This window comes from Pelophylax lessonae (genome assembly GCF_965119305.1).
Source record: "Pelophylax lessonae genome assembly, chromosome: 5".
Lineage (NCBI taxonomy): Eukaryota > Metazoa > Chordata > Amphibia > Anura > Ranidae > Pelophylax > Pelophylax lessonae.
In genome coordinates, this window is record NC_138772.1 from 542207458 (window position 1) to 542228716 (window position 21259).

At 49.0% G+C, this 21259-nt stretch overlaps 1 protein-coding gene across 1 annotated transcript in view; it reads left to right on the plus strand.

Annotated features, from left to right (window-relative positions):
• DENND3 (DENN domain containing 3) overlaps window positions 1–21259 on the plus strand; it is a gene marked incomplete at its 3' end in the record, with an annotated part of 300261 nt that overhangs the window by 231340 nt on the left and 47662 nt on the right. The window contains exons 8-10 of the mRNA XM_082257394.1: window positions 1308–1432; window positions 11468–11623; window positions 13032–13128. Of these exons, the coding sequence (XP_082113520.1) occupies window positions 1308–1432; window positions 11468–11623; window positions 13032–13128 (378 nt within the window). The remainder of the gene's footprint in view (window positions 1–1307; window positions 1433–11467; window positions 11624–13031; window positions 13129–21259) is intronic.

Below are 21259 nucleotides of genomic sequence, written 5' to 3' on the forward strand. Positions count from 1 at the left end.
TTTGGCCGAAGGCCGAATACCGAACGCGGTGTTTCGCATTTTTTCCATTTATTTTGCCAATTTTTTGTCCTCTCTCTTGTCCTCTCATGTCTCTCTCTCTCCTGTCCTCTCATGTCTCTCTCCCTAAATGTTACTGTAGGGAATGGGATTCAGTGCACACTGCAGCCTTGTACCATAGGGTTAATGTTAGTGACACTGTAGGGATTGGGAAGGATGCTGGGAATGGAAATCAGGAAGCATGCAGGCAGCCTTGTAAATTTTAATTGCAGATACAGGGCACTGGGCAGGTCAGGGTTAATGTGGTAACATCAATTACTCAGTGACAGTCAGTCAGTGTCAGTGTGGACTCGATCAGATTATACAGTGACAGACAGTCTCTCATAGTGGTGGTAGTAGGAGGCTGGAGGTGGACTAGTAGTAGCCTGGAAAGGAGCACAGCCGCATACATACATTACTCACTCGTGCACTGCAGCCCGCCCCACACATTCAGTGAGTCTTACTCTCCTCCCTAGTTTTTTCAATGGCACATTCAGGAAGCCAATCACGCCGTGAGTAGCGGCACAGCGGAACCAATCAGGTGTGCAGGCACGCGTGATTGGTTCGCTGTGCAGCTAATCACGGCGTGATTGGCTTCCTGAATGTGCCATTGAAAAAACTAGGGAGGAGAGTAAGACTCACTGAATGTGTGGGGCGGGCTGCAGTGCACGAGTGAGTAATGTATGTATGCTCACCGCTGAAGTGTCCCGGCTTCCCCTGCCTAACACGGAAGTCTGTGAGTCCTCCTGTCCTCCTCCGAGTCCCTTCCCCCTGTAAATATCATGACCTCGGCGATATGAATATCGCCTACGGCCACAGAACGATAGTCGATATCAGATTGCACATGCATATGCACAGCTCTAGAGCTTCCATGATTGAAAGAACTGAAATCCAATGAATGAAAGTTAAAGGCCAGGGACAGTCAGCCTGGGGAGGAAAGAGCTAGAAGATGCTGGGTGTCCTCCAGCCAGAAAATGAGATGAGCTGTGACTTGCTGCAGCTTGTAATGCACATTGTGAGAAGCTCAAAGTGTGCAGTGAAATCATAGTAAGCCATTTCTGTACAGGAGAGGCGCCGCTACAACTGTGCAAGACTAAAGTGGAAGCCTAAGGACAGATTAAAACATGAAACTCTGGTTACTATTTCATGTCTTTTGAAAGTGAAAAAAAAAAAAGTGAATCTTCCCAGGTGATGTTTGGCATGCAGTTTGTTGTTTCAGTATTGTCACCCAGGACTGTTACTGAAGTTTCCTGTTGTCTTTTTCCTTTTAGGAAGCTGATGATTTGGTCTTAATAAACATTGATCACGGGAACATCTCCTTCATCCTGAATGAAGATGAGGAGGAGAGCGATGTCGCAGATATTCCTGTAGAAGCTGCTGAGATGTTCATATGCAGGTACATTATTAAACCTGCCCCCCCCCCCCCAAAGAAAAATAAATAAAATAAAAATGACAGTCGGTGATCGGTACCAATTACTGACTGTTCATTCATAACTGAAGTGTAAAAACTAAAAAACATATAAGGCAGCGCTAACAGGTAAAAAATACATATAGGTGCTAAGAAAATAAATAGAAAAGTCCATATACTGTGATCAAAATATTAAAATACTAAAATTCATATAAAATAAAGTGCATTCGTGATCACTGAATATAAGAATCAATAAAGTGCGAAAATAAGTTAGATCAAGTGTCCATAGTATAACCATATAAAGTGCAAAATAAGTAATAAGGTGCGGTCCAAAAAAGAAGGTTTCTTACAAAGAAACGAAAGGGCCGAAAAGGTGCTCAAATCCATATAAGTGCCCAAGTGCTCTTCAGGAAAAGACCCCTTCCCTTTCTTCTAAAAACACTGGGAGAGAGAGGAGAGGAACCATTAAGGAGCCATTCATAAGAGGTTGCACTTAATCCATCCATCCGGTCAAGGGATATCCTATTTGCTTGTGAGGCTGCATTTATCCTTTCATCCGGCCAAGGAACATCATGTATGCTTAAAGCGGAGTTCCGGGCACAAAATCGATATATTTTTTTTGTGCCCGTCCGCTTGTTCCCCTTCACCTGAAAGTGAAATTGGATAGTTAGGTTTTTTTTTTTTTTTATTTACTCACCTTGTAATTGAAGATCGAATATACTCACCTAGTCTTCACTTCCTCCCTCTGTGCCGCGGCTCCGCCGTCACTTCCGGGCCTGCACTGATTCCTGGGAGCTGAACGACGCCGGAAGTGACGAGAGGGGCCGGTGCAGGCGCATTCTGGGAGAAGAAGACGCCGAAGAGGACCGCGCCGGCTTCAGCTGCCCACAAGAGAGATGGAAACGCTGTGGAAGAAATTTTATAAGGGAGTATTTCTTCTAAAAGGTAAGTGCGAACCGGGACAGATCAGAGGCTAGCCATTGTGGAATGTACTAGCCCTGACTGTCCCGGGGGTATGTTTGTTGAAAAATGATTTCTGTGCCCAGAACTCCGCTTTAAGGCTCATTTACATCCTATATTTGGTGAGTGCATCCCCATAGGGGGTCTTTTCCTGAAGTGCACTTGGGCACTTATATGGATTTGTGCACCTTTTCGGCACTTTCGTTTCTTTGGAAGAAACCTTATTTTTTGGACTGCACCTTATTACTTATTTTGCACTTTATATGGTTATACTATGGACCAGTGGCGGCCGGCCCATAGGGGGCGCAGGGGCGCCGCCCCCCCCCCCCCCCCCCCAAAAAAAGAAAAAGAAAAAAAAAAGATTTAAAAAAAAAAAAAAAAAATTTTTGCCCACAAGGGGCGCCCGTCTCATTGGTGCCTATGGGGGTTTTCCACCCGCAGAGGCGCCGATAGACGGCCTTCTGGGGCGTAACTGTAGCGCAGAGCTCTGCGCTCCACCACCCCTCTTTCGGCGTCCGCCGCATTGGTGCCGATGGGGGGTGGGGTTTTCCACCAGCAGAGGCGCCAATTGGCGGCCTTCTGGGGCGTAACTGTAGCGCAGAAAAATGCGCTACACCACCCCCTTTTGTGATGTCTTGGATCATGATTGGTCCAGACTCCAGCCTGGACCAATCATGATTCAGGACATCCATGGTGACCTCGTTGGGGGCGGTGCCGGTGCGTGCATCAGTCACTCACCGTCACCGCCCGGTCACTTTCCCGCCGCAGCCCGCGAAGAAGAGGAGTCGCGAGGAGGGGAGAAGCCGCCGCCAGGAGCCGAGCAGAAGAGGACGGACATCAGAGAAGCGAGGAGGGGAGAAGCCGCCGCCGGGAGCCGAGCCGTCGCCAGGTAAGTGCCTATTCCACCACCTGCGCCATGCCTGTGCCATGCCTATTCCACCACCTGCGCCATGCCTGTGCCATGCCTATTCCACCACCTGCGCCATGACCTTACCACCACCTGTGCCATGACCTTACCACCACCTGTGCCATGCCTGTACCATCTGTGCCATGCCTATTCCACCACCTGCGCCATGCCTGTGCCATGCCCATTCCACCACCAGCGCCATGCCTGTGCCATGCCTATTCCACCACCTACGCCATGACCTTACCATCACCTGTGCCATGACCTTACCACCACCTGTGCCATGACCTTACCACCACCTTTGCCATGCCTGTACCATCTGTGCCATGCCTATTCCACCACCTGCGCCATGCCTGTGCCATGCCCATTCCACCACCAGCGCCATGCCTGTGCCATGCCTATTCCACCACCTGCGCCATGACCTTACCATCACCTGTGCCATGACCTTACCATCACCTGTGCCATGACCTTACCACCACCTGTGCCATGACCTTACCACCACCTGTGCCATGCCTGTACCATCTGTGCCATGCCTATTCCACCACCTGCGCCATGCCTGTGCCATGCCCATTCCACCACCAGCGCCATGCCTGTGCCATGCCTATTCCACCACCTGCGCCATGCCTGTACCATCTGTGCCATGCCTATTCCACCACCTGTGCCATGACCTTACCATCACCTGTGCCATGACCTTACCATCACCTGTGCCATGCCTGTACCATCTGCGCCATGCCTGTGCCATGTGTGCCATCACCTGTGCCATGACCTTACCATCACCTGTGCCATGCCTGTACCACCTGCGCCATGCCTGTGCCATGCCTATTCCACCACCTGCGCCATGACCTTACCATCACCTGTGCCATGACCTTACCACCACCTGTGCCATGACCTTACCACCACCTGTGCCATGCCTGTACCATCTGTGCCATGCCTATTCCACCACCTGCGCCATGCCTGTGCCATGCCCATTCCACCACCAGCGCCATGCCTGTGCCATGCCTATTCCACCACCTGCGCCATGCCTGTACCATCTGTGCCATGCCTATTCCACCATCACCTGTGCCATGACCTTACCATCACCTGTGCCATGCCTGTACCACCTGCGCCATGCCTGTGCCATGCCTATTCCACCACCTGCGCCATGACCTTACCATCACCTGTGCCATGACCTTACCACCACCTGTGCCATGACCTTACCACCACCTGTGCCATGCCTGTACCATCTGTGCCATGCCTATTCCACCACCTGCGCCATGCCTGTGCCATGCCCATTCCACCACCAGCGCCATGCCTGTGCCATGCCTATTCCACCACCTGCGCCATGACCTTACCATCACCTGTGCCATGACCTTACCACCACCTGTGCCATGACCTTACCACCACCTGTGCCATGCCTGTACCATCTGTGCCATGCCTATTCCACCACCTGCGCCATGCCTGTGCCATGCCCATTCCACCACCAGCGCCATGCCTGTGCCATGCCTATTCCACCACCTGCGCCATGCCTGTACCATCTGTGCCATGCCTATTCCACCACCTGTGCCATGACCTTACCATCACCTGTGCCATGACCTTACCATCACCTGTGCCATGACCTTACCATCACCTGTGCCATGACCTTACCATCACCTGTGCCATGCCTGTACCATCTGTGCCATGCCTATTCCACCACCTGCGCCATGCCTGTGCCATGCCTATTCCACCACCTGCGCCATGCCTGTGCCATGCCTATTCCACCACCTGCGCCATGCCTGTACCATCTGTGCCATGCCTATTCCACCACCTGTGCCATGACCTTACCATCACCTGTGCCATGACCTTACCATCACCTGTGCCATGCCTGTACCATCTGTGCCATGCCTATTCCACCACCTGCGCCATGCCTGTGCCATGCCCATTCCACCACCAGCGCCATGCCTGTGCCATGCCTATTCCACCACCTGCGCCATGCCTGTACCATCTGTGCCATGCCTATTCCACCACCTGTGCCATGACCTTACCATCACCTGTGCCATGACCTTACCATCACCTGTGCCATGACCTTACCATCACCTGTGCCATGCCTGTACCATCTGTGCCATGCCTATTCCACCACCTGCGCCATGCCTGTGCCATGCCTATTCCACCACCTGCGCCATGCCTGTGCCATGCCTATTCCACCACCTGCGCCATGCCTGTACCATCTGTGCCATGCCTATTCCACCACCTGTGCCATGACCTTACCACCACCTGTGCCATGACCTTACCATCACCTGTGCCATGCCTGTACCATCTGTGCCATGCCTATTTCACCACCTGTGCCATGCCTGTACCATCTGTGCCATGCCTATTCCACCACCTGCGCCATGCCTGTGCCATGCCCATTCCACCACCAGCGCCATGCCTGTGCCATGCCTATTCCACCACCTGCGCCATGCCTGTGCCATGCCTATTCCACCACCTGCGCCATGCCTGTACCATCTGTGCCATGCCTATTCCACCACCTGTGCCATGACCTTACCATCACCTGTGCCATGACCTTACCATCACCTGTGCCATGCCTGTACCATCTGTGCCATGCCTATTCCACCACCTGCGCCATGCCTGTGCCATGCCTATTCCACCACCTGCGCCATGCCTGTGCCATGCCTATTCCACCACCTGCGCCATGCCTGTACCATCTGTGCCATGCCTATTCCACCACCTGTGCCATGACCTTACCATCACCTGTGCCATGACCTTACCATCACCTGTGCCATGCCTGTACCATCTGTGCCATGCCTATTCCACCACCTGCGCCATGCCTGTGCCATGCCTATTCCACCACCTGCGCCATGCCTGTGCCATGCCTATTCCACCACCTGCGCCATGCCTGTGCCATGCCTATTCCACCACCTGCGCCATGCCTGTACCATCTGTGCCATGCCTATTCCACCACCTGTGCTATGACCTTACCACCACCTGTGCCATGACCTTACCATCACCTGTGCCATGACCTTACCATCACCTGTGCCATGCCTGTACCATCTGTGCCATGCCTATTCCACCACCTGTGCCATGCCTGTACCATCTGTGCCATGCCTATTCCACCACCTGTGCCATGCCTGTGCCATGCCCATTCCACCACCAGCGCCATGCCTGTGCCATGCCTATTCCACCACCTGCGCCATGCCTGTGCCATGCCTATTCCACCACCTGCGCCATGCCTGTACCATCTGTGCCATGCCTATTCCACCACCTGTGCCATGACCTTACCATCACCTGTGCCATGACCTTACCATCACCTGTGCCATGCCTGTACCATCTGTGCCATGCCTATTCCACCACCTGCGCCATGCCTGTGCCATGCCTATTCCACCACCTGCGCCATGCCTGTGCCATGCCTATTCCACCACCTGCGCCATGCCTGTACCATCTGTGCCATGCCTATTCCACCACCTGTGCCATGACCTTACCACCACCTGTGCCATGCCTGTACCATCTGTGCCATGCCTATTCCACCACCTGTGCCATGCCTGTACCATCTGTGCCATGCCTATTCCACCACCTGCGCCATGCCTGTGCCATGCCCATTCCACCACCAGCGCCATGCCTGTGCCATGCCTATTCCACCACCTGCGCCATGCCTGTGCCATGCCTATTCCACCACCTGTGCCATGACCTTACCATCACCTGTGCCATGCCTATTCCATCACCTGTGCCATGCCTGTACCATCTGTGCCATGCCTATTCCATCACCTGCGCCATGCCTGTACCATCTGCACCATGCCTATTCCACCACCTGTGCCATTCCTGTACCATCTGTGCCATGCCTTTTCCACCACCTGCGCCATGCCTGTGCCATGCCTATTCCACCACCTGCGCCATGCCTGTACCATCTGTGCCATGCCTATTCCATCACCTGTGCCAAGCCTGTGCCATGCCTATTCCACCACCTGTGCCATGCCTGTACCATCTGTGCCATGCCTATTCCACCACCTGCGCCATGCCTGTGCCATGCCTATTCCACCACCTGCGCCATGCCTGTACCATCTGTGCCATGCCTATTACATCACCTGTGCCATGCCTGTGCCATGCCTATTCCACCACCTGCGCCATGCCTGTACCATCTGTGCCATGCCTATTCCACCACCTGTGCCATGACCTTACCATCACCTGTGCCATGACCTTACCATCACCTGTGCCATGCCTGTACCATCTGTGCCATGCCTATTCCATCACCTGCGCCATGCCTGTACCATCTGCGGCATGCCTATTCCATCACCTGTGCCATGCCTATTCAATCACCTGCGCCATGCCTGTACCATCTGTGCCATGCCTATTCCACCACCTGTGCCATGACCTTACCATCACCTGTGCCATGCCTATTCCATCACCTGTGCCATGCCTGTAACATCTGTGCCATGCCTATTCCATCACCTGCGCCATGCCTGTACCATCTGCGGCATGCCTATTCCACCACCTGTGCCATGCCTGTACCATCTGTGCCATGCCTATTCCACCACCTGCGCCATGCCTGTGCCATGCCTATTCCACCACCTGCGCCATGCCTGTACCATCTGTGCCATGCCTATTCCATCACCTGTGCCATGCCTATTCCACCACCTGCGCCATGCCTGTACCATCTGTGCCATGCCTATTCCATCACCTGTGCCATGCCTATTCCACCACCTGCGCCATGCCTGTACCATCTGTGCCATGCCTATTCCACCACCTGTGCCATGACCTTACCATCACCTGTGCCATGCCTGTACCATCTGTGCCATGCCTATTCCACCACCTGCGCCATGCCTATTCCACCACCTGTGCCATGGCCTTACCATCACCTGTGCCATGCCTATTCCATCACCTGCCCCATGCCTGTACCATCTGTGCCATGCCTATTCCACCACCTGTGCCATGACCTTACCATCACCTGTGCCATGCCTGTACCATCTGTGCCATGCCTATTCCACCACCTGCGCCATGCCTATTCCACCACCTGTGCCATGACCTTACCATCACCTGTGCCATGCCTATTCCATCACCTGCGCCATGCCTGTACCATCTGTGCCATGCCTATTCCACCACCTGTGCCATGACCTTACCATCACCTGTGCCATGCCTATTCCATCACCTGTGTCATGCCTATTCCACCACCTGTGCCATGACCTTACCATCACCTGTGCCATGCCTATTCCATCACCTGTGCCATGCCTATTCCATCACCTGCGCCATGCCTGTACCATCTGTGCCATGCCAATTCCACCACCTGTGCCATGACCTTACCATCACCTGTGCCATGCCTATTCCATCACCTGTGCCATGCCTGTACCATCTGTTCCATGCCTATTCCATCACCTGCGCCATGCCTGTACCATCTGTGCCATGCCTATTCCACCACCTGTGCCATGACCTTACCATCACCTGTGCCATGCCTATTCCATCACCTGTGCCATGCCTGTACCATCTGTTCCATGCCTATTCCATCACCTGCGCCATGCCTGTACCATCTGTGCCATGCCTATTCCACCACCTGTGCCATGCCTGTACCATCTGTGCCATGCCTATTCCATCACCTGTGCCATGCCTATACCATCTGTGCCATGCCTATTCCACCACCTGCGCCATGCCTGTGCCATGCCTATTCCACCACCTGCGCCATGCCTGTACCATCTGTGCCATGCCTATTCCACCACCTGTGCCATGCCTGTACCATCTGTGCCATGCCTATTCCATCACCTGTGCCATGCCTATACCATCTGTGCCATGCCTATTCCATCACCTGTGCCATGCCTGTACCATCTGTGCCCTGCCTGTACCATCACCTGTGCCATGCCTGTACCATCACCTGTGCCATGCCTGTACCATCTGTGCCATGCCTATTCCATCACCTGTGCCATGCCTATACCATCTGTGCCATGCCTATTCCATCACCTGTGCCATGCCTGTACCATCACCTGTGCAATGCCTGTACCATCACCTGTGCAATGCCTATTTCATCACCTGTGCCATGCCTGTACCATCACCTGTGCCATGCCTGTACCATCTGTGCCATGCCTATTCCATCACCTGTGCCATGCCTATACCATCTGTGCCATGCCTATTCCATCACCTGTGCCATGCCTGTACCATCACCTGTGCAATGCCTATTCCATCACCTGCGCCATGCCTATACCATCACCTGTGCCATGCCTATACCATCACCTGTGCCATGCCTATTCTACCACCTGTTCAATGCCTATACCATCTGTGCCATGCCTATTCCATCACCTGTGCCATGCCTGTACCATCTGTGCCATGCCTATACCATCACATGTGCCATGCCTGTACCATGACCTCAAAGTCATGCAATTTTTTTACCTTGTTTTTTGCCGCGAAGCAATACCTATTACATTTTTGTTTTTGCGCCCCCCCCCAAAAATTTTGAGCACCAGCCGCCACTGCTATGGACACTTGATCTAACTTATTTTCGCACTTTACTGATTCTTATATTCAGTGATCACGAATGCACTTTATTTTATATGAATTTTAGTATTTTAATATTTTGATCACAGTATATGGACTTTTCTATTTATTTTCTTAGCACCTATGTGTATTTTTTACCTGTTAGCGCTGCCTTATATGTTTTTTAGTCTTTTCTGGTATTTTACCTAGTGAGCAGCAGCTTCGGGATTCATTATATAATTTTATCTTCACTTATTTATACATCACAGCGCGGCTAATAATTTATTGTTTTTATAACTGAAGTGTAGTAAACTTTGTTTACTATGCTTCAGTTTATGAGTGGATGGGAAGCTCTGTGCAGAGCTATTCCTGTTCATTCATTCTGTACAGCTGAGGTTGCAGAGATGGAGATTGAGGGCTGTGTCCTCAATCTCCTGTCTATGTCTCAAAGGTGAAACATCAGAGACCCCTGCTATTTTACCAAAGCCCATCAATGTCAATGGGGCTCCTAAAATTAAAAAAATATATATATTGTAAAAAATAAAAACTACTGACACCAGTGAAGAAAGAAAATGGCCTCTGCCCCCACCTATAACTGGCCTTTATAGCAAAGAACACATGGAAGGGCAACGCACATGAGACAAACAAAAATAAAAATTCCCAGTTCAATTTGCTAACCAGTTTGCTTACCAACCAAATTAACCTGTCTAAAAGTTTGCGTCAAAACAGGGGTTTAGTTAGCACACATTTGCAAACGCATGTGTAAGCTGCAGGGCCACTCCCCGGCACCCTGTATTACCTGCAGTCCTAACTCTTGTAAATTTATGAGAGTCTTCACAGTGGAAGCACATGCAAGCTAATGGATAGATAGGTGGCAGGTGAGCCTGGAGGTGGCCCATCCCTCCTGAAGGTACTTGGGGGCATAATGGAAGCCCAGCCACTGGTATTACAGCAAAGGCATCCAGTATGTCCACTCACCAGTATACATTAACAACAAAGAAAACGGCCTCTGCCCCCACCTATTACTGGCCTTTATAGCAAATAACACATGGAAGGACAGCGCACATGAGACAAACAAGAGTTAGGACTGCAGGTAATACAGGGTGCCGTGGAGTGGCCCTGCAGCTTACACATGCGTTTGCAAATGTGTGCTAACTAAACCCCTGTTTTGACGCAAACTGTTAGACAGGTTCATTTGGTTAGTAAGCAAACTGGGTAGCAAATTGAACTGGGAATTTTTATTTGTCTACTGACACCAGTGGCAGAACTACCAGGGTAACAAGGGTCGTACTTAGAACTGGGCCCTGGCATTCCGCCACCAGGCTCAGAGGGAAAGGGTCCCCGGCAGGGGGTCAGGGGGCCTTTCAAGGTTTCTTGCCCCGAGTCTCTAAAGGTCCTAGTTATGCCCCTATTAAAAGTAAACACATGTTTAAAGTACTTTCATCATTCAATCGTTGAATGTATTGAGAATGTTTGTACGAATGTACATATGACGTTTTGGGCAAATGTTTTGTTTGAAAATCTTCTAGTGTATGGCCAGCCTAACTGTCTGTGTGTTCCACAACAAGCACATGCAAGGATCTAGACAATCGTTTGTTTCATTAACATCTTGCTGCAAAGTTATTCTAGCAAGTGATCAGTAAAAACAATAACACTTGAATGCCGAAAACTTGGTATTTTTAGGTGTTTTTTGTACAAGAGGACTAAGATAATACCAATTCTGACATTGTACTGTTGTTGTTGTTGTTGTGCAGAGTGGAGAGCCTTCAGCTGCACTATGACCTGGAGCTGTGTCATCGCTCTTCATCCATGGACATTGGAGAAGTGAGACTTCGGAGGCGGCTCTGGCAGCAGAACCTGAATACAGAGATACAGGAGATTGCACTGCAGCTTATTGTGGATATATTCCGGTAATAAATGCACAGTTATCATGAATGTGATGGGAGAAGTTTTATTATCGGGGCTCTGGAAAACAATAAAAAGGAGAGAATCAAGACTTGAAAATGAGCATCATGGTGGTTCTGAAAGGGGGAGAGTATAGAGGGAGGGGGAGAAAAATGGTGTACTGCACCCAAATGAGGGTGTAATATAAAGAGGGGAGTCAGGAGTATGGAGGGGGGGATGATGGTGTAATACAGAGAAACGAGACAGTAAGGAGGAAAGTGATGGTGTAATGCAAAGAGAGAGTCAGGATTATGGAGGGGAACAATGATGTAATACAGAGAGGGGAGTCAGAAGTTCAGAGAGGAATGATGGTATAATACAGAGAGAGGAGTCAGGCGTATAGAGAGGAATTATGGTGTAATACGGAGAGGAATGATGGTGTAATACAGAGAGGGGAGTCAGGAGTATAGAGGGGAATGATGGTGTAATACAGAGAGGGGAGTCAGGAGTATGGAGGGGAGTGATGGTGTAATACAGAGAGGGGAGTCAGGAGTATGGAGGGCAATAATAGTGTAATACAGAGAGGGGAGTCAGGAGTATGGAGGGCAATGATGGTGTAATACAGAGAGGGGAGTCAGGAGTATAGAGAGGAATGATGGTGTAATACAGAGAGGGGAGTCAGGAGTATGGAGGGCAATGATGGTGTAATACAGAGAGGGGAGTCAGGAGTATAGAGAGGAATGATGGTGTAATAGAGAGAGGGGAGTCAGGAGTATGGAGGGCAATAATGATGTAATACAGAGAGGGGAGTTAGGAGTATGGTGGGGAGTGATGGTGTAATACAGAGAGGGGAGTCAGGAGTATAGAGAGGAATGATGGTGTAATACAGAGAGGAGAGTCAGGAGTATGGAGGGGTATGATGGTGTAATACAGAGAGGGAAGTCAGGTGTATAGAGGGGAATGATGGTGTAATACAGGGAGGGGAGTCAGGTGTATGAAGGGGAATGGTGGTGTAAAACAGAGAAGAGGGTCAGGAGTATAGAGGGGAATGATGGTGTAATATAAGGAGGGGAGTCGGGAGTATGGAGATTAATAATGGTGTAGTGCAGAGAGGGAATTCAGGAGTGTGGAGGGGATTGATGGTGTAATAAAGAGAGGGGAGTCAGGAGTATAGAGGGGAATGATGGTATAATACAGAGAGGAGTCAGGAGTATAGAGGGGAATGATGGTATAATACAGAGAGTGGATGGAAATAATCTTGTAATACAGAGAGGGGAGTCAGAAGGGTACAGAAGCAGATTTGTATTATATTGTTTGCTGATTATTATATTCAGGGTTGGGTATACAGTATATAATATTGAAGTATATTACAGAACTGTCTATGATCTTCTCATAATGTATGTCATGGTTGTCCTTTATCTTCATACATGGCAGAGATGTGAAGGCTCACCTGAATTATGAGCACCGAGTGTTTAACAGTGAGGAGTTCCTGAAGACACGGAGTCTCGCAGACCAGCCCTTCTACAAACAGGTGACTGGGGGGAAATAAATGGACCGAAAATTGCCCCTGCAGCATTTTCACTCTTGTTGGTATCCATTGTGGTGCACTGCAGGTCAGGTGCGTTGGTGTGCCATGTAGAATGAATGGCACCACTTAGAACCAGCATGTGTAAAGCACATTACCATGCATTGTAAATAAGGTAATATAAAGAGATAAATTTCTGCGCTAAAAGTGACAAGAAATTAAAGTGATATAAAGCAACAGTGAGCAGCTGGCACAAAATCAACTAACAGTGATTCAAAAATACAATGAGAATAAAAAAGTGCAGCGCTAAAATCAATATACAATTTGGAATGCTGAAAAGCTTCAAAATATTATAAAGAAAAAAAGAGGGGGGGGGGTAGTGTCCACATGAATAGTCCCAATAACAGGTCCAGAGATGTGAATCCGCGTGCAAAAATTAGGGTTTCTTCCAGTGACACCAAGGAAAGTGTGAAAGGGGGACACCTTTGTGCTCAGGTATAATAAGCAGCTTACCGAAACTCCGTGGCTGCTCAACTTAATGAGACAGCCTCTCCCAGCTAGTAATAAACCAGTAGGTCGACTGATGTCAAACTCAGGTGCTTCCAAATCTCCCAAAGCAGACAGCCTTTTCCGGTGGGTTGTTATACCAATCACGTAAGTATATAACACGCTTGGAACTTCTCATTTACTCCATCAAGTGTAGAGCCATATGTAGAGAAAAATAAGGGCCCATAGCGTAATCCCGTAAAACAATAGGCGAATTTATTTAAAAAAACTACTTACAATTTAAAAGACAAAGACAGGCATGTAATTGTGCTGGTCATGGATCTAACCGCGGCGTCCCGCAGGTCTCCAAATCAGCATATAGTAGAACAGCCGGCTCCGTTGGGGGGCATGTGGACGTTGCGTCTGGAGTCGCCAACGTTTCGTCATAAGAAAGACTTCTTCTGGGCGCCCAGAAGAAGTCTTTCTTATGACGAAACGTTGGCGACTCCAGACGCAACGTCCACACGCCCCCCAACGGAGTCGGCTGTTCTACTATATGCTGATCTGGAGACCTGCGGGACGCCGCAGTTAGATCCATGACCAGCACAATTACATGCCTGTCTTTGTCTTTTAAATTGTAAGTAGTTTTTTTAAATAAATTTGCCTATTGTTTTACGGGATTACGCTATGGGCCCTTATTTTTCTCTACATATGGCTCTACACTTGATGGAGTAAATGAGAAGTTCCAAGCGTGTTATATACTTACGTGATTGGTATAACAACCCACCGGAAAAGGCTGTCTGCTTTGGGAGATTTGGAAGCACCTGAGTTTGACATCAGTCGACCTACTGGTTTATTACTAGCTGGGAGAGGCTGTCTCATTAAGTTGAGCAGCCACGGAGTTTCGGTAAGCTGCTTGTTATACCTGAGCACAAAGGTGTCCCCCTTTCACACTTTCCTTGGTGTCACTGGAAGAAACCCTAATTTTTGCACGCGGATTCACATCTCTGGACCTGTTATTGGGACTATTCATGTGGACACTACCCCCCCCCCCCTCTTTTTTTCTTTATAATATTTTGAAGCTTTTCAGCATTCCAAATTGTATATTGATTTTAGCGCTGCACTTTTTTATTCTCATTGTAAATAAGGTGCATGCTCCTGCAGCACACTGGTGTGCATACACAGCTGATGCCATTAAGGTTTACTTGAAATTCCAATTTACGATGGACACTACTGAGCTGAATACTGAACAGGTTCTTGTATGAACAGTAGGGTTTTCTTTCTGTAGCATTTTGTATTTTCTCCTCCACCTAAAAAGCCTATGTCTGGCAAAATGAACCCCCTTCCACCCCCCTCTCACCCATCCAGCATGTTATTTTTTTCTAACCTTGTTATGAAAACTAGTGCTATTCACCTAATTCCACTGTCTGAGTCCCTCGGCAGTGATGTATCCTGGAGCAGGGGACTGGTATTCCAGTGCTGCAGATGCGCCCATGCCAGCTTTTCCCCCAATGGTCCTCTTAGACCCCTTGACCAATCAATAAAAAATGTCTTTGTCATGCAGGCAGTGGACTTCAGACCCAACCTCCTGTAAACAGAGAGAAGACTGTTTGTTCTGTAATTAAATCACTGCAGTGCCATCATCCTGTGATCAAGGTAGTCCTAGATGGACTTTAAGTAAGCAACAAATAAAAGCCTAACCCCCGCTAAAGTCAGCAATACTTGGATCGAATCTCAGCCGGCTCAGCAGGGACTGACTGAGATTCGATCCATCTATGGACAGGCCAAGTTGATCCATCAATCGACTTGAAGACAACCAGCCTATTGGATTTTTTTACATGTGATGACTAGCAGTAGTCGTTGTGTTCTGCCGGCTGGGAAGGCTCCCCACCAGCAGAACACAATAGTGCTGGAAGAGACATTCCCCCATTAACACTGACTGTGTTGATGGGGGAAACAAACAATTTTCTTTCTCTCTACACATAGTGGAAGAAAAGAAAATCAAATCATCTATGGCTTGCCTGCACATGTGCGGGAGTGATTATCATTAGTGATCGACCGATGTCGGCTTTTTTATTGCCGATACTGATACCGATATTTTGGTCATCGCATATCGGTATCAGCCGATATTTTCAGACATTTAAAATATTTTATTTTTTAAATTTTTTTACAGGTACTGTTGTGAAGGGATCTAATGGCGCTTTTCCACTGCATGGAACCGAATGGTTCGGCTCGCTTTTGTGCTTTTCCACTGCTGGTACCGCATGGTACGGTGTTGGAACGGTTCGGTACGGTACGGCGGCGCTTTTCCACTGCATGGAACCGAATGGTACGGCTCTCAAAAACAGTACCACCTCGATTGTGGTTCCAAGAGTTACCATACCCGGTACCATATCCCACAATCCTTTGCATGCAGTCACTACTAGCCACTGATTGATCAGAGAATCGTTGTTATCCCACCCACTTAACTTTAGTACTACTTTAGTGGAAAAGCATACCGTACCGTACCGAACCGTTCCAACACCGTACCATGCGGTACCAGCAGTGGAAAAGCAAACCGGGCCAAGCAGGGCCGAGTAGAGTCGAGCCGGTACTTGCAGTGAAAAAGTGCCATAAAAGACCCCAAACCCCTCCTCTGCACTTAAAAGCATTCAAAACACCAAGTTTGGCTGTTTCGAATGCTGTCATTTTTTTTAATATGGCGCAGAGTACCCGGAAGTGATGTCATGACATCACTTCTGGGTTTTTACATGGAGCCCCGATCAGAGCCGAATGTGGCTTTGATGGGGTCTTCTCTTTGGCGGTCGCGCAGGTAGGATGCCCGGGTCTCCCGGTGGGACTGGAGACCCGGGCGAGCCGCGGGAGGGGGGACAACCCCTCCCGCTCCTTGTAATGACAGCCGAGCGGCTTCTCAGCCGCATTGGTTGTCATTACAAGACAGCCGACCGTCGGCTATTGATGCCGGTACCGGGGTGATGCCTCTAGCTACACTTATCACTCCGGTACAGCACTTTCCGAAATATTGGCAATATCGGTAACCTCAGGGGCCGATTCCGATATATACGGGAAAGTGCAGATCGGCCCTCGATATATCGGCTTTGCCAATAATCGGTCGATCCCTAATTATCATCCCGCGGTAGCCAGTCAAAATGGTTGAAGACCAGCACCCTGAAAAAATGAAAAGATGCCAGCGAGGGACCTTGGTGGCGTCAGACCACTGGAGCATAAAGTGAGTATACAATATTTCCTCACTTTGTTGGTCGGTGTTTAGTTAAGGGGTGACTCCACTTTCATGGGGAAAAAATAGCAAATAAAGAAAAAACAATATAGCGTATATAATTGCGACACAAATCATATTGTATTTGAATGTTATTAAAAATTACCTTTCCTTTTCAATCTGTTGTAATTTTCTGTAAATGCAATGCAATATGGCCGCCTGGAGCTGTTCTGTATACATAATGTATACTGACCACACCCCCAGAAACATAATTTCCTGCTTGTGTGATTGGCTCACCAATTTTCCCAGAAGTCTGCACTAAGATACAAGTCAGATTTCTGACATCCCCTGCAACAAAAATGTCATTTCTGGTGAGATACTCCCAATAGAACACGTCTAAAGGGATGCAGACCCAGCAGCTTCCCTCATTAAAGCCCTGCAACTGCCACAGCTGACAGATAATTATGAAACCACTCCCATTAGACCCACTCAGCACAGAGGAACAAACAATGATTTCTTCAGAATAACAAAAGGAAGGAATCTGCAACAAAGTTTGTTATAATCCCTGCAATATACAGAGATCACCCAGAGGGGAATGTTTTTTTCTCAACAAAAGTGGAGTTATGCTTTAAGTCATTGCAAAACCAGAATATGTAGACCGAAATGGTCATCAGCACTGAGGTCCATTTTACACCAATGATCCGGTTGCTGGTGACCTGATTCTGCAGTGTTTTGCCCAGGGAAAGGAGTGACACCCATTAAGGAAGGTGTCAGGTGCACTTCAATGACCTTTCCAGGGAAATGCTCACCAGTGTGACATGGCCCTAAGACACGTTTCCATGCATTGTTTGCAGACTACAATAGTTGGCACCAACACAAAGACAAATGTGTAATAAAAATAGTTCTAGGCATTGTAATCAGAGTTACACCACTTTCCCTGAGCTGGAAATGAACAGGCAACAACAATTACCAGGCAACAATGCTGTTTAATGTAATATTCAATTCTTAATTTTTTAGTCTCATTTCTAATGCCTAGGTTAGGACTTATTTTGGATGCTGCTTTTTAATGTATGCAGGTTCTCTTTTCCTCGACATTTTGCTGGTCTGCTTTGCACTGGCCCCAGTTTCCTGTATCAGGCTGGGTTCACACTAGCTGCGGCCACAGCTCACAGCAGGGGGTCCAGTGCGTGTCTTTTCACCGATTCAGGTACGAATCAGATCCGAATGTTTGGCTGAGTTTGAACCTGAAACGGACCGGAAGACACACAGGATTCTTCTGCAATTCAGACCGTGGCCACCCCGGAGGTGTGTGAACTGACTCCATTGAGAGCCGGTCACACTCTCCTGTCATGTGAATTGGATGCGGGCAAAGCCGGTGCTAGACTATTTTGCACCCTAGGCAAGACCAGCTCCTTGCACCCCCCCCCCCCCAAAAAAAACTGATTGCCCCCCTTCCTGTACATAATGCCTCCCCTTTCCCCCTTTTCTCCCCTTCCTGTATACACTGCCCCCTTTAATCCTACATCCCCCCCCCTTCCTGCGCACACTGCCCTTCTTTAATGCTACACCCCCCTTCCTGCAAACACTGCCCCCCTTTAACCCTACACCCCCTTCATTTACACACTGCCCCCCCTTAACCCTACACATCCCTTCATATACAAAGTGCCCCCCCTTTAACCCTACACACACCTTCTTGTGCACACTGCCCCTTCCCCCTTCCTTTACACACTGCCCTTCTTTAATGCTACACGCCCTTCCTGCACACACTGCCCCCCTTTAACCCTGCACACCCCTTCATATACAAAGTGCCCCCCTCTCTAGAGGTGACCTCCCCTGGGGATGAGGAGGTGACAGGAGAGGAATGGGGCACTGGCCATGGCTGCGCCCTAGGGGTGGCAGTGCGCCCTAGGTGGCCGCCTAGTTTGCCTAGTGGTAGCACCGGCCCTGAATGCGGGGAAATCCGCATTCAATTCGCATCAGTGTGAACCCAGCCTCAGGGTGGCTCCTTTTCTCCTCGCGGATTTTATGGAGCAGCTCCTTGCTTTGTGCACTGGTCCAAATCGTTTAGTGGGGGGGGGGATTATGGTGTGAGGTTGTTTTTCAGGGGTTGGGCTTGGCCCCTTAGTTCCAGTGAAGGAAACTCTTAAGGCGTCAGCATACCAAGACATTTTGGACAATTTCATGCTCCCAACTTTGTGGGAACAGTTTGGAGATGGCCCCTTCCTGTTCCAACATGACTGCGCACCAGTGCACAAAGCAAGGTCCAGAAACACATGGATGAGCGAGTTTAGGGTGGAGGAACTTGACTGGCCTGGTCCTGACCTCAACCCAGACAGAACACCTTTGGGATGACTTAGAGTGGAGTCTGCGAGCCAGACCTTCTCTTCATCATGAATGCCTGACCTCCCTAATGCACTTCTGGAAGAATGGTCAAAAATTCCCATAGACACACTCCTAAACCTTGTGGACAGCCTTCCCAGAAGAGTTGAAGCTGTTATAGCTGCAAAGGGTGGGCCAACTCAATATTGAACCCTACGGACTAAGACTGGGATGCCATTAACCACATAACGACCACCCACTGCAGATATACTGCGGCAGCCAGCCGCTGCTGGGCAAAGTGACGTAGGGGTGCGTCACTAGCTCAGCCGCCTGTGGGGGGCGCGCGCGCTGGCGGCGGGGTGCTCCCGCTCGTTCCCTGGGGATCTAGCGCGAGTGACCAGCCGCTCCAAAGTCCGCCGGTCACTCACAATCTCCCTGGCAGAGGGAGAAAGACAGACGGCTGATGTAGAGCTGCACGATTAATCGTATGAAAATCGCGATCTCGATTCACCCCCCCTGACGATCTAAACCTGACATATGCTCGATTCTTTGTGAGGAAGCAGAGAGAAGTGCTGTGGAAAAAAAAAAAAAAAAGCCTCCCGCAAACAAACGCCTATCAGCATTAAGCTTAGAGCCCATTCACACTAGCACGACTTGTGAGGCGACTTGTGTCGCCCCAGGTCGCTTGACATAACAAAAGCAATGTTAATCAGTGCCGTCTTAATTGGCACTACTGAAGTCGCTTCGACTTCAGAAAAGGGTCCTGTACTACTTTGAGGCGACCTGTGATCCGACCTGTGATCCGACCTGTCCCATATACTTCCATGGGAGTCGCCTCCTTATCTTAATTGAAGCGACTTGTTATCAGACTTTCCAGGAAGAAGAAAGAGATTAGCCAGGCATTCCCCACAGACAAATTCGCCTGTCTCTTTAAAGTAGTGCACAAGTCTCTTCCAAGTCTCTAAACAAGTCTCTTCAAAGTCACGGGGTGACTTTCTGGTCACCGTAGTGTGAACCGGTGTCTCCCAGTAACTATAAACAAAATGATTACATTGTATCTTTTCCTTCCCTCTGCCAGGGAGAAAGGAAGTTTAACCTCTTAAAGACTAGACCTTTTTCTGACTGCTTGCAAGTTAAAATCATTTTTTTTTGCTAGAAAAGTACTTAGAACCCCCAAACATTTTATGTATTTTTTTAGCAGAGACCCTACAGAATAAAATGGCGATTGTTGTAATATTTTATGTCAGTCACACTGTATTTGCGCAGCAGTCTTTCAAACGCAATTAATAGACTTTAATGAATAAAAAAAAAAAAACGTAACAGTAAAGTTATCCCCATTTTTATTTGTTACACAGAGAATCGTGAGAGAATCGTGATCTTTATTCCAAGCTAAAAAATCGTGATTCTCATTTTGGCCAGAATCGTGCAGCTCTAGGCTGATGTAAACACAGCTGTCTGTCATTCTCCCTTAGATCATCACAGAGGCTATGCGATCCTGCTATATAGGATCGCATGTCTCTGTGATGATCTAACAAGCCACGCCCCCTGACAGTTAGAATCACGCCCCTAGGGTCACACTTAACCCCTTGATCACCAATAAAGTTAACCCCTTCCCTGCCAGTGTCATTTTCACAGTAACCGTGCATATTTTTAGAGCTGATTACTGTAGTAATGTCACTGGTACTCCCAAAAGTGTCAAAAATGTCAGTCAGGGGTCCGATCTGTCCACCGCATTGTCGCAGTCCCGCTAAAAATCGCAGATCGCCGCCATTACTAGTAAAAAACAAAAATAATAAGTAATAACGTGAAATCTACAGCGTGCTTGCTTTAACCTGGGACGGCACGTTGGGTGCTGAATTATTACTGGGGATGAGGGACCATATGTAGTCCTGACATGAGTAGGCCTGGGACAGGGGAATAAAATGTGTTGTCAGTGGTACATAGGGGGGGTCATAAGACCTCTACAGTGCACCTTCCCTGTGTTTCTTTTCCTCCCCAATCAGAGGTTCTAGGAAGCCGCATTGATCTATAAGGATCATGTTGCAACAAAATGGAAGAGATTGGGGATACTTTCCTAAGGAATAGTGGATGCAGTAGGTATCCTAGTGAAATCGA